The 13867-nt window shown below is 42.3% G+C and overlaps 1 protein-coding gene across 2 annotated transcripts in view; it reads right to left on the reverse strand.

Annotated features, from left to right (window-relative positions):
• Positions 1 to 13867, reverse strand: part of MATN2 (matrilin 2) — a 192502-nt gene that overhangs the window by 136658 nt on the left and 41977 nt on the right. For both annotated transcript variants that reach the window (XM_077270918.1, XM_077270919.1), the window contains exon 2: positions 9726 to 9842. In XM_077270918.1, coding sequence (XP_077127033.1) covers positions 9726 to 9842 — 117 coding nt within the window. The remainder of the gene's footprint in view (positions 1 to 9725; positions 9843 to 13867) is intronic.

The following is a 13867-nucleotide window of genomic DNA, read 5'->3' on the forward strand; positions in this document are numbered from 1 at the left end:
AGACGCGGCTGTCCAGTGGGCATGGCCGACTAGAGCACGTGGCCCTGCTCCTTACAAATCGATAAGCGTCTTACCAGCGAATCCCCGCAGCACACAGTGACTGCAGGTTTATCTATTTGGACCGAACAACCCCTTTAATTTAATAACATTAAACAAGTACACAACAAAAAACATTGTAAGCAGAGTAAATACCTTCTAGATAAGGTGCATGTGATTTGGCTAGTGCAGAGTAGGTCCCAAATAACTCCTCCCCGACGTGCGTTTTGTCCCACTTCCTCAGGCTCCCTGAGGAAGTGTGACCTTTATATCTTCTATCTGTTGCTGCACTCCCCAAAAATTAGCATTTTCACTAATATGCAAATGAAATGTTAAGTGCCCTGGGCATGACAAAGCACTTCCAAAGCCTTTGCCTCCATACATAGTTTCACAGCACAAAATCAGACTCTTTTAGCTTTATTGACAGTTCACTGCCTGTGTAACGTCAGGCACTAGGCAAGAAAATCATACAGTAGGTTAACAATTAAGCTGAAGAGGATGGATCTTAGCAAGGAAACAAGCTCAGGAAGCAGAGGTACGGGAAGTGCTCTCTCAAGCCCAAAGCACTTAATACCTCATTTGCATATGAAAGAAAAAGCTTATCACTCAGGAGTGCAGCAACAAATAGAAGATATAAAGGTGTCAACGGATGCACATTTTAAAGACGCAAATGCCAATATGTGAGGTTTGGGGGTTGGAGTGATCTTAATGACAGATTCTCTTTTAGAAATAGGTTTAACTTGATTGAAACAATAATGAATATTCTGGTGGTTAATATGCAGAACTGACGAGTCCAATGCACCAATAATCTTTATGTTGCCCTCTGACAATATAATGTAGATATTTTTCTACAATGCTTTCTATTAACAAGCCTTGCTTGCACTGTACATGACATGCAATTAGCATGTTGCATGCTCCAATGGAGAACCCCGGCTCTGTATTTGGGTTTCAGGGATACAATCAGTGCAGGGTAAACAAAGGCTTATGGAATAACATAGGGTTTGCTGCTTATCACAACGTGTCCAGTGCGTTTCCCTTCTCATTTAACTGCTGGAACGTGGTCACCTCTCAGTATGAAGAAAGGAAAAAGGCCTCGATCCAGGAAAGACGCTTCCGCAGGATAATTATTTCAAGCCAAAGTGTAATTACTCATGAATGTGACATGTAAACGTTATCTTTCATTCCTAGGAGGATATCATATTGAGCAGAGATGTGTAATGAGCCATAATGACCTGTCACAGCCAGATAAGGTCTCTGCATTCTCTCAAGATAATATGGCTTTGGATACGAAACGTTGAAGATCATTTTGGAATACGTTTCCTTTTTAATCAAAAGTTTCAAAATTCATTGTTGATTAATTTTAATTTTTTTAAAGAGGTCATCCAGAATTGAGATCATGATGACCGATCCTTAGAATGGATCATCGATATCAGATCCATGTGAGTTTGTCATCCAGCATCCCACCAATGCCACGGCGGCTGGCAGTACGAAACTGGAAAAGTGCAGCTCGTACACCGTATAGTGGTCGTTTTTGGGTACTGCTGCTCAGCTTCCATTAAAGTGAGTGTTCCGGTTCCGTGGAGTGTACATGCCCGGAATCTGCGGAATCAGCTAATCGGAGGGGTGTCAGATTAATAGTATAGTTATCGGGGGCAAAGGGGTTGGGCATCCAGGCCCACTTACACAGTGGGGTCCACTCAGACCTGTGACCACCACTGTTAACTGTATTGGAAGCCAATACAGTTAGACTCCATGATAAAGCAGTGAGCTATGGACTCCCTGCCCAAACACTCTCGGTTTTGTAGGCTGCAAGTTGATTTAGACCTAGAGTACCGCAGGGACAGGCAGGGTACATCAGTCCCCCGGTGGCAGGACGCCATCATGATTTCGTAACGCCATCTCTCCGCCTGTGCAAGGTGCTGGTGGACTCGTCAGGATCCAAAGTTATATATTTCTGTAAGTAATGTTACACTTTTGTTGGACGATTATTTGTAAGAAGACATTATTCCTAGGGGGAACTCGGAATATTATTACTGTATGTGGGGGGATGCAGAGGTATTATGACTTTTTTGTGGGGCATTTGGGAATTAATAATTTGAATAATACTGAACCCCAAGCTCCATCTCTGTGTCCGACTCCTGCCAATCTGATATTGATGACCTATCCTAAGGGCTCACAATCATATTTTTGGTCCATGTGCTATCTGTTAAATAACGGATAGCACTTGGACTAATGTTATTCAATGGAGGGGTGATTAATGATTAATCGCTGCTGTAAAAAAAAATGCATTGTGTACAGATGACAAGTGAGAAAAAAATCGTCCCACTTTTCTGGATGAAACTCTGAACTATTTTTTTATACTGTAGTGTGAATCTGCCTTAAGGGCAGAATGGTCGGGATTGAGATATTGATGACCAGTCCCGAACAACCCCTTTAATATATCTTTATAGGTGCTGCAGCTTCCTTTTAGACAAATATCTTAGAGAAAACATGAAGTCACCACTAGGGGAGTTTAGGAGATACTCCACCCCCCCTATGATTCAGAAGATGGGGCTCAAAAGTGCCTTCTTTGAATGAAGCAATGGTCCTACTTGCGCATCGGCATTGTCTATGGGACTGTGGAGTTAACCATGAGCATGTTTCAGCTATCTCTGGCAGTCCCATAGGCAAAGAATTGAGAAGTTATGCACAAGTGCGACCATTGATTCATTCAAACAGGGCTCTCCAGATCACCGCTCTCGACATAGGTGGGATAGACACCAGCGATTATTAACTTTTCTACTATCCATTGGATGGGTGATAACTTGCTTAAATGATACCCCTGCAATCCATGGTTGTGCTCGGTGCTCCGAAGCAGGTGATACTCCTCTTTGATGCCTATATGCCTTTTGTTCTAATAGGAAGATCCCTTCAAGGACAAAAAAATTAGACATTAGGTTGTAATTCAGATGTAAAAGATTTTGTTACGCACATGCCCCGGTCTGCTAGATTTTCTTGTTCTCCATGTGGCGCCCCAGGGTCCAGGTCGTCACACTGGCATTGCTTTCCTTCCGGGGAGAGTGATGCTACGTTCGGAGGCAAGAAAGGATAACTGCAACCAGGTACCACAAACATGCAACACATTCACACTCCAGGCCACCAGGGGAAGCTTTTGATCCTATTTACTAGGTGACTCTCCATATATATAACTGGTAGTCTGGTATAACTGGTAGTCTGTAGGGAAAGTTAGTTAGTTCCAGACATCCATCTGAGGAGGACAGAGGATTTAAGGAGCTGTGTATGCCCCCAGAGCTGCAGCTCCCGGAAAGAAACATTTAGAAAGCAGAATTGATTGCGGCGAGCATGCAGGAGAGGAAGCACAGGAGAGGATACCAGAAGGGACCAGCCCCGAGCAGGCTGCCTCCTTCTGAGGAGCAGAAACACCGGTAGCCGGAACACCGAGGTTATGAGGACCTCCACGCCTTACATCAGAGACAGGCAGGACAGCTAATTGCACGTTACCTGTCCGCACCCACACCCAGGAGGCACGGTGACACCCCGCAGAGCCGGATCATCTAAGAGATCCTATAAACAGGCTCAAGTCACCAGTCATCCGGGTTTTGTCCTATCCTATCCGGGGGACAGAGAGAGAGATAACATCTGTGAGGACCTTATGTGAAGCTTAGCAGTAAGAGACTACACCACTACAGCGCAAAGGAAGGCTTCTATTCTCTATTCTCTGGACTTGCCTCCGAACTGGCTGGACCCTACCTGCCCTGTGATCTGTTGCCTGGACTGTGGCTGCTGAAACCAATAGTAAACAAGGTAGAGAGACTGCAATCCTGTGTCCTCGTTCTTCTCTGCACCTCTCACCATACCACCATCTTCACACCGGGAGCGCTGGGGATATACTTCACCTGTGGGAAGATATACCATCTAGCTGCCATAACATCACCCCAGCAGACCTCTTAAAGCAGCGTCGGTCACCCTGACCGAATACCACAGGTGGCATCACGAACATAAACTTTATCCCTTTAAAGACATTTCCCTTTTATATGGGCGCCCTGGGCCACGGACCGGGTCACAGCCAATGTGACATCCCCCTGTGAACAGCAGGACCCGGTACCGAGTAACCCCTAGCCCGTGGGGCGACTCACTCCACATCGGGCTTTGAAAGTAGGCTGCCGTACTCCCATGGGATGTATTTCCAGGGCCTATATAAGGACTCCCAAGAAACACACCTGTGTCTTGGTATTGCTCTAATACTTGCTAGTAATGCTTTTAGTTTTTGTGTGCACAGTTCCAATCCACAGTCTTCAGGACATCTTCTGGCTGTTTGTGCTTCTCCCTTCCATGAGTCACTTGTCTGCGCTTTCCAGTAACCTCGCTAAACCCGCCTGCCTGCAATTTCCAGGACATCTTCCTGGATGTCTGTGGCTTCCAAGATATACAGACTTTCTAGCTTCTCCGGAGTGATGCCTGCTACCTGTCCCCGGTCTTCTAGGACCCTTCTTTGTGTCCGTCTGTGCTTTTCAGGATGTCTTTGTGGCTTCCATGGTAATAAACTTTCTTGTTACTCTGGAGTTTTGTCCACTACCTGTCTGCATCTCCATGACGTCTCCTGCTTGTCTGCGGTGTCCAGTAACTCTGCAATCTGCCCTAGGTCTTCAGTGACTCTGCTTTCTGTTTCCCATGTGCTACACCCACCTGCTGCACCGACGCCCGTGTGCCCACCCGGACCTTGGGCTTAGAGGATAACCTCACTGTTTCTTTTCATGTAGATGTTTTTCTTTTTAATTTATGTTTATTTATAGAAAACATTTTAAGAAATGTATGAATGTGCGATTTACAAAAGTTGAATATATTCATTTTTTTCCATATAAAATATCTAAAAGAAAACAGCGGTAGTTTATTAAAATAATATTATTCGGCAATATACTCTCGCTTTCTGCCTTTCACTGCAATGCAGTATTTTATCACTTAGACTCTTTCCAGGACTGAGCAACACCTCCAAAGTCAATAGTATGTACTGCACCCTCCACGGTGCATTTTGGCAAAGAGATGAAGTTTGCTTGAAATCTCGGGAAATTGTCAGCGTGCGATGGATGAATCACATTTCTGGATTCTGATTGAATTTTTATGTTATTATTTAATGAGAGGATTATACAGAAAGCCTACATTTCAAGCATCTGCTGCTGCGTCTGATATCAGACACTTGTGAGGCTCTGTTCCCATTACATTTAGCCGTATATCTGATTATAAATAAGGAGTTGTACAAACCATATCTGCACCCACACGTCTGTAATATTGGTGCAATTCGATGCCCGAATTACTGCCACAATCATACCTAATGCAGGTGAGATCATCATAAGAATCTATCTGCACTTTTTATATCGTTCCACTGCAATATACAGAACTGTGCAAAAGTTTTAGGCAGGTGTGGAAAAAAATGTTGCAATGTAAGCGCTCAGGCAGACATCAGTGGATCTCGGTCTGATCACAGACTGCAATCCATGGACTGGCCATGGACCAAAAAACAGGCCACATGCTTTTTGGTCACTTTCCATAGCACACTTTATTATGGATACGACTTATCTTGTAGATGCATGTAATGGGTTTATATATTACTGATAAAATAATTAATTACACTTAATTGGGATACCCATTGTTCTTACTTTACATTCTCTATGCTTGCGCTGTTACCTACGTAGCCTTTTTTTTACTATGTGTACAATAAAATCAAATAATTTTTAGCTTCAAAACTAGGGTTATTTTCTGACAATTGATTATTTGAAGTTGGTAATGGTGACTTTTATAAACATCATAGGGGCTTCATTACGATGTTGTAATGTCACTCACTACCATGTGTTGTTGAATGTTTTACTTACTGGATGAGATATTTCTGATTTTGAAGGTACTCGGCAGGACGGTTGTACTAAACATCTTGGATGACTAACCACATATCAGCTGTAAATGTCTACTAGAGCAAATCCTTCCTAAAATCCCAGACAGACTTGATGAAGTTAAGATCAGGGCTTTGTAGGGGCCATATAATCACTTTGAAAATATGTGCAAGTGGGTTGAGAGTTGGCTCAGGGATAGGAAACAAAGGGTGGTTATTAATGGAGCACACTCGGACTGGGTCACGGTTAGTAGTGGGGTACCACAGGGGGCAGTATTGGGCCCTCTTCTTTTTAACATATTTATTAATGACCTTGTAGGGGGCATACAGAGTAGAATTTCAATATTTGCAGATGACACTAAACTCTGCAGGGTAATCAATACAGAGGGGGACAATTTTATATTACAAGATAATTTATGTAAACTAGAAGCTTGGGCTCATAAATGGCAAATAAGCTTTAATGGGGATAAATGTAAAGTCATGCACTTGGGTAGAAGTAATAAGATGTATAACTATGTGCTTAATTCTAAAACTCTGGGCAAAACCGTCAATGAAAAAGACCTGGGTGTATGGGTGGATGACAAACTCATATTCAGTGGCCAGTGTCAGGCAGCTGCTACAAAGGCAAATAAAATAATGGGATGTATTAAAATAGGCATAGATGCTCATGAGGAGAACATAATTTTACCTCTATACAAGTCACTAGTGCGACCACACTTAGAATACTGTGCACAGTTCTGGTCTCCGGTGTATAAGAAAGACATAGCTGAACTGGAGCGGGTGCAGAGAAGAGCGACCAAGGTTATTAGAGGACTGGGGGGTCTGCAATACCAAGATAGGTTATTACACTTGGGGCTATTTAGTTTGGAAAAACGAAGACTAAGGGGTGATCTTATGTTAATGTATAAATATATGAGGGGACAGTACAAAGACCTTTCTGATGATCTTTTTAATCATAGACCTGAGACAGGGACAAGGGGGCATCCTCTACGTCTGGAGGAAAAAAGGTTTAAGCATAATAACAGACGCGGATTCTTTACTGTAAGAGCAGTGAGACTATGGAACTCTCTGCCGTATGATGTTGTAATGAGTGACTCATTGCTTCAATTTAAGAGGGGACTGGATACCTTTCTGGAAAAGTATAATATTACAGGGTATATATATTAGATTCCTTGATAAGGCGTTGATCCAGGGAACTAGTCTGATTGCCGTATGTGGGGTCGGGAAGGAATTTTTTCCCCATGATGGAGCTTACTCTTACCACATGGTTTTTTTTTGCCTTCCCCTGGATCAACATGTTAGGGCATGTTAGGCTATGGGTTGAACTAGATGGACTTAAAGTCTTCCTTCAACCTTAATAACTATGTAACTATGTAACTTCCAGGACTAGTTCTTCATTACACTGAAGATAGTTCTTAATGACATTGGTTGTATGTGTGTGGTCTTTCGGCAGAACAAATTTTGAGCCACTCAGACTCCTCCCTGATGGCATTACATGATGGGTAAGTATCTGCCTGTATTTCTTGGCATTGAGGACACTAAGAAATGGGCAACATTGAGTACCATAGGCCCAAGAAACTTAAAGGGAACCTGTCACCCCCAAAATTGAAGGTGAGCTAAGCCCATTGGCATCAAGGGCTTATCTACAGAATTCTGTAATGCTGTAGATAAGCCCCCGATGTATCCTGAAAGATGAGAAAAAGAGGATAGATTATACTCACCCAGGGGCGGTCCCGCTGCGGTCCGGTCTGATGAACGTCGCGGTCCGGTCTGCGGCCTCCCATCTTCTTATGATGACCTCCTCTTCTTGAAGTCATGTTGCGGCTCCGGCGCAGGCGTACTTTGTCTGCCCTGTTGAAGGCAGAGCAAAGTACTGCCGAGAAAGGTCAGAGAGGCCCGGCGCCCCTGGGTGAGTATAATCTAACCTCTTTTTCTCATCTTTCAGGATACATCGGGGGCTTTTCTACAGCATTACAGAATGCTGTAGATAAGCCCCTGATGCCGGTGGGCTTAGCTCACCTTCAATTTTGGGAGTGACAGGTTCCCTTTAATGCAGCAGATAAATGGCAATTGGCAAATTATTTAGAAATCTTAAGAAATCCAACCGTCACATTAGATCAGAACTGGCAGCAACCAGAGGGACCAAGCTACACCCTCCTACCGTTCAGAGAAGTCTGGCCATAAGCAGTCTTCAAAGAAAAATTGTGGTGAAAAAATCTCAACATCATCTAGTCTGTTTGGGATTACATGAAGAGATAGAAGGATTTGCACAAGTGACATCCACAGAAGATCTATGGTCAGTTCTCCAAGATGTTTGGAACATCTTCCCTGAAAAGTTCCTTCAAAATTGTGTATTAGTGTAATTAGAAGTGATGACGGAAAAGGGCAGTCATACCAAATATTGATTTGATGTAGATTTAGATTTTGCTTTTGTTCATTTACTGTGCATTTTGCTAATTGATAAAGATAAATTATTCCTAGGCAGATGCACTCGTCATGGCTAAAGACTTAAAACAAACCCTGTGTGTAGTCTGATTTTAAGGGCCTATCTTCACAGTTGTTTCATTTTTGATTCATGTACAGCAATAACGCTATGATTTTTCCCAAAAGAGATTTATCTATATAAAAGTGTTTAGATCAAGTTTTTATGCAATGACAAACTTGGCCCTCAAAAAAAATCATGCAATTTATATTTTATTTACACAGGCAATCCACATCTGACCTTCCTCAGCATTACAGATTGCATTAGAGTAAGGAATAAATGAGAAACAGCGCTATGGAGGCAAGCGGTGCACACCACAGTGAAGATCGACGCCGATCAGTGCCAAGTTTTTCATTGCATATTATGGGAGATGATCCTACTTGGGCACCCAATTAGTAGATACAGGAGTGCCATGTTTAATATTTTTGAATTTCCATGTTTTTATAAAAAACATAATTTTTCAAAAATGTTGATTTTTTTTCCATATTTTAAAATTCAGAAGTTTTACAGTATTCACTCTAACGACAGAGCCTGACAATAGTCTGATACTGTTTTCTAAAGATCCCTTTACAGCATTTCATTATCATCACAGGCAGGAATAAGGAGGACTCGTCCACATTAGATAGCTGATCATGGCCGATAGCTACCTCTCCTGACTCCTCCATACACCAGAATGCTCCTCAGTGCGCTCCTATTTTCTCTCTTAGGCCGGAGACACACTGGTGCGAGAGACGGCCGAGTCTCGCTGGTTAAAAGCAAGCTGTGGCACCTGCATTCCGGAGCTGAGCGTGCAGCTCCATGTATTGCTATGGAGCCGCACGCTCCGCTCCAGAGTGCAGGTGCCACAGCTTGCTTTTAACCAGCGAGACTCGGCCGTATCTCGCACCAGTGTGTCTCCGGCCTAAGAGAGACACTCTGAAACTCCTCTGGTGCAAGCTTATCTCCAGGGAGAATAAAAGTATCACCCATTGGAATTCAACAAGTTGAATTCTTTTCTCTCCCTATCGAGAAACAGTTGGAAGGCCCCGATACTCATTACACTATCAATGGTTCCTACTGATATCGGCAGGTTCGACTGACATTAGTCTTACACTGAGATGTAGCACATTTACATGTAGATAACACAGGATTCACCATCAGCAATAGGCCACGTCCCACCTCCTCCCTGCACAATGACCTCTGCACAGATCACAGAGCATGCACACAACACTCTCCCATAGAAGTGCATAGCTTGTTTTCTGATTGAGGTTTCATGGTCATGAAGCTGCTCTAAAGAAAATCTCCCTAAATCGTCTAAATAAAAAAAATAGCAATGGAATCACTTACTTAATATATTAGATTGAATTTCCACATCAGTTTGTCCCCTTGATTGCCGTTTTTGTACCGCCTCAGAAGCCAGGAAGAGTAGCAGAAGCATAATGCACACACTTAGGAGGCCCATATCTGAAAACAGATACAAAATATACATATTCTTATACTATTTCCAGCAATGTACAATACATAGTCACAAACCACCATGGATAGAAATGACGTTATGATGTAGCCAAATAGCAAAAAACTGACTAGCACTTCCAAATCAGCAAACTGGTGGGTACAGGTGTGAACTAGGAGTAGCCACCTCCATATACAATAAACAAAGTTGCACTATGTAGTGCTAAAGCATGTAAATATGTAATATATGAATAGCATTACTGCTCTAGATAATAAGAAAAAATAAAGATGCTTAGCACATAATTTGGCCAATTCATGCATGCCCAGCAACCAGCTGGGAAAATGATGTGTCTAGTGTGTATACCCTCCGTAGGCTGAAGCCTTAATCTTACCCACTCAGAAATTCAAGCTCCAGCCTAAGAGAGGTATTCACACTAGACACATTATTTTCCAGCAGATCTGAGATTGCCGTGTCGTTGGTTGCTGGGCTTGCATGAATTTGGCCAAATTATGTGCTAAGGGTCTCTATTTTTTCTTATTATCTAGAGCAGAAATGCTATTCATATATTACAAATGTACATGCTTTAGCACTACAGAGTACATCTTTGTTTGTTATTATATAGCCTGACATATGGGGAAGTCACCATGTTAGAGCTATAGGAAAGATGATGTGGCATGAACACGATAACCTCCTAGAGTCTTATCTTCACGGCCGTACAGCTAGGGCCTCATTCAGACATCAATAATTTTTCTGGTACACAAAAAATGCTTTGCGTGTCATCAGTGTTTGGTCAGTTTTTACCATCAGTGTTTCATCAGTGGTTTTCTTGTATGAAAAAAAAAACCCTGCAAAATTTGTCCTATCCACTACAATGTCAAATGGGCTGTCCACTACTCAGACAACCCCTTCCGAATTCCTGTTTCCTCCCTATAAAATAATAACACTTATACTCCCCTGCTGGCGCCATTCCAGTGGTGTCGGCACTGGTTTCCCGGGCTCAAGTGAAATTCCAGCCGATCAGGGCTGGCTTCAGTCTCCCTGCCTCTGGATGTATCACATACATCCAGAGGAAATGAGAGATGCTCTCCGGCGGAACCAGCCTTGACAACGCTGGAATGACGCCACCACCAGAAGTGAGTACTGTTATTAGTTTATATGGAGGAAACATAGGGATTCAGAAGGGGTTGTCCAAGTAAACGACAGCCCCTTTAATCATGAACAGCACACAGATTGCAGACTGATGCCATCCTTGTGCTGTCTGTGATTTTCAAGGAATCTTAGATTTGTCTAGGAAATTTTTATTAATTGTCTTCCAGCAGGACAATAATCCCAAACATATTTCAAGAAGCACCCAGAAATGGATGGAAACAAAGTGCTGGAGATCTCAGAAGTGTCCAATATTGAGTCCGGATCTAAATCCCATCAAACACCTGTGGAGAGATCTTACAATTGCTTTTGGGAGAACGCTCCTTCAAATATGAGAGACCTGGAGCAGTTTCCATAAGAAGCGTGATCCAACATTCCAGATATGGGGTGTAAGAAGCTTTTGATGGCTATAGGAAGTGATAGCAGTTATTTATTCCAAAGGGTTTGAAAACACATATTAAGTTGAGGGTGCCAACACTTTTTTCCGGCATCTTTTTTTTTGTGTTGTTCCAATACACACCACACACAAAGGAAATAAACACGTGAGTAACAAAACGTGTGAGAGAACTACTTCATTTTCTGGAACAATTTCAAGGCTGCCAACACTTTTGGCCATGACTGAATCGTTTTGAAGAGTGTAAAAAATTCATGTCACCTTTGATCAGATTCAAACTCAGGACCCCAGTGCTACAAGACAACAGTGCTAATTACTGGGCCACTATGGTACCCATAGTTAACACTCATGTTTTTCTATTTATTTCCCTCCATAATACCACTAGGGAATTTCCTTCTTTTTTATTTTCTATTCACTGCCTGTTGTAAAGTGTCATCCATCTCCAGTTGCAGAGGTGCCGAGACGGATTACTGAAAGTGAGTGGCGGCTTGTCATTTTCTCTCTACTTCTGCTCTACTATCTGCTATTCTGCTTACAGGCATAACATGGAGTTTAACTTTTCGTTCAGGGCAGGCAATTCACTGGAGAATAGCAGCCATCATCTGAGGGAAATCAAGTTCCTACACCTACAGTTTTGGCAGAATGCTGAACACTTTACATTTAAAAATGAGTAATCATTACTTCCCACAGATTAATGTTTTACATCTGGTAGAAGAAATGCAATGTCTGAATGTTGCCTTTGAAGAAAACAGAAAGGAAGAAGGAGCTCCTAAAACAACATAGCACTTTCGGGATGTCAGCTGTTGGAGCCATTACCTGTAGAAGATTCTACCAGACATCTATATACTGTAGCTGGGATGAGAGGGATGCAGACTAACATGCACTGTGTATACTACAAATAATAATAATAAAATCCTCTATTTTACAGCTCATAAAGTCAACAACTGGAGCTGTTTATGGGGAGACTTTCCAGGATTTCCAGATTATATAAATATAGTAAATATTTTATTCTGGAATGACTTTAAGGAAAACCCTTCTCAGGTTACCGTCCAGATACAGAGATCAGTGTTTGTCTATTTTAATGGTCCTATTAAAAGAAGATTTCTCTACGACTTGGACACATTGTCTTGAACTAACCTTGACCGTGGAAGTTTTCCGAATAGTTTTTTGGCAAGATTGTTTTTCCACGTACACATGAATTCAGAAGGAATGGCGACAAAGCTGTACTTTTCGTACAGTGTCTGAAGTCATTAAGCTTTTATGATCTTGATGAAGGTGTGACTGACGTTTGCGGGGTAGTAAGAAGTCCACGTCTGATCATAAATGGCACAACCTCCACTCATCAGATGCTTTCTGCATTAGGCTTGGCGACCTGGATAGGGTTTCTTACTTTCCTTCCGTGATTCATAAATGAAAAATGAGATCTACATATGTCCAAATATGTCTGTCTTCAAGGAGTCAAGTCAGCACCTTCTGTACCTGAGGGGCCTGGAGATTTGCTGGATGACTATTAATATGCAAAACGTAATAATGTCCGGTTTCCTTCAGGCAGAGGCGATGATTACTTCCCATTAGGTCTTCACGGTCGGGCTATAAAGTTGGCTGAGTCACTGGTTCCCTCTAACAAAGCACCGAGTATGAAGCATGGAGGACATGCCAGCTGTGCTACTCCTAACACAGGGCTAATATATACTGGACATGGTAAGGAAAGCTAAACCTGGTCATGGAAAGGTACATTTTCCAACTAGAAAATAAACTTGGAGCTGTGGTGTGGGATGTAATTTAATGAAGCTTGCGTTTGGACATCTTAATCAAAGACCCAGCCTGGTTTGACCTTAAAGGAAAGATGATAAATATATGATCCTTTGGGGATTCACCCGATGAGTCCCCCATTGAATGGTGGTTACGCATGTGCAATAAATGGGGCACATGGGACAGGACTAGCCTTATTTGCTGGGCGCAAGTGTGATAGTCACTCAATAATGCAACCATATTCTCATTTTTGGTAGGGAACTCAATAATGAGATGCTCAGAGACCATACATTTAATACCAGTTCTGTGGGAACGTAATAAAGATTACCCCATGACTTCTATAATTGTCTTTATGACAAGGTATAAAAGTAAACTTAGTGGGGTCTGACCTCTAACACCCCCAGAATTGAAAGAGGCGTTAAAGGGCTGGTCGGAAACTAACATTGATTTTAATCCTAAATGTCTATTTATTTATTTAGTACGATAATCTAATCTCTTTTATAATATATTTTAATTAAAAATACCCTACCATCTCATCTCTAAATAACTGCTTTATTTATTTTTTGCCTTCTTCCAGTTTGATGACAGTGCATGCTGGGGAACTCAAACACAATGTCATCAAGGGACAGTGACTGTGGTCACTGCCGCAGCCCCTAAGCTCACCGGGATACAAAGCATCATCAGTGATGTCTGCTTTAGAAGGCGAGACTAGTCCCAGATCTACTATGCAGGTCGCTGATGTAT

This window comes from Ranitomeya variabilis, chromosome 6 (genome assembly GCF_051348905.1).
Source record: "Ranitomeya variabilis isolate aRanVar5 chromosome 6, aRanVar5.hap1, whole genome shotgun sequence".
Lineage (NCBI taxonomy): Eukaryota > Metazoa > Chordata > Amphibia > Anura > Dendrobatidae > Ranitomeya > Ranitomeya variabilis.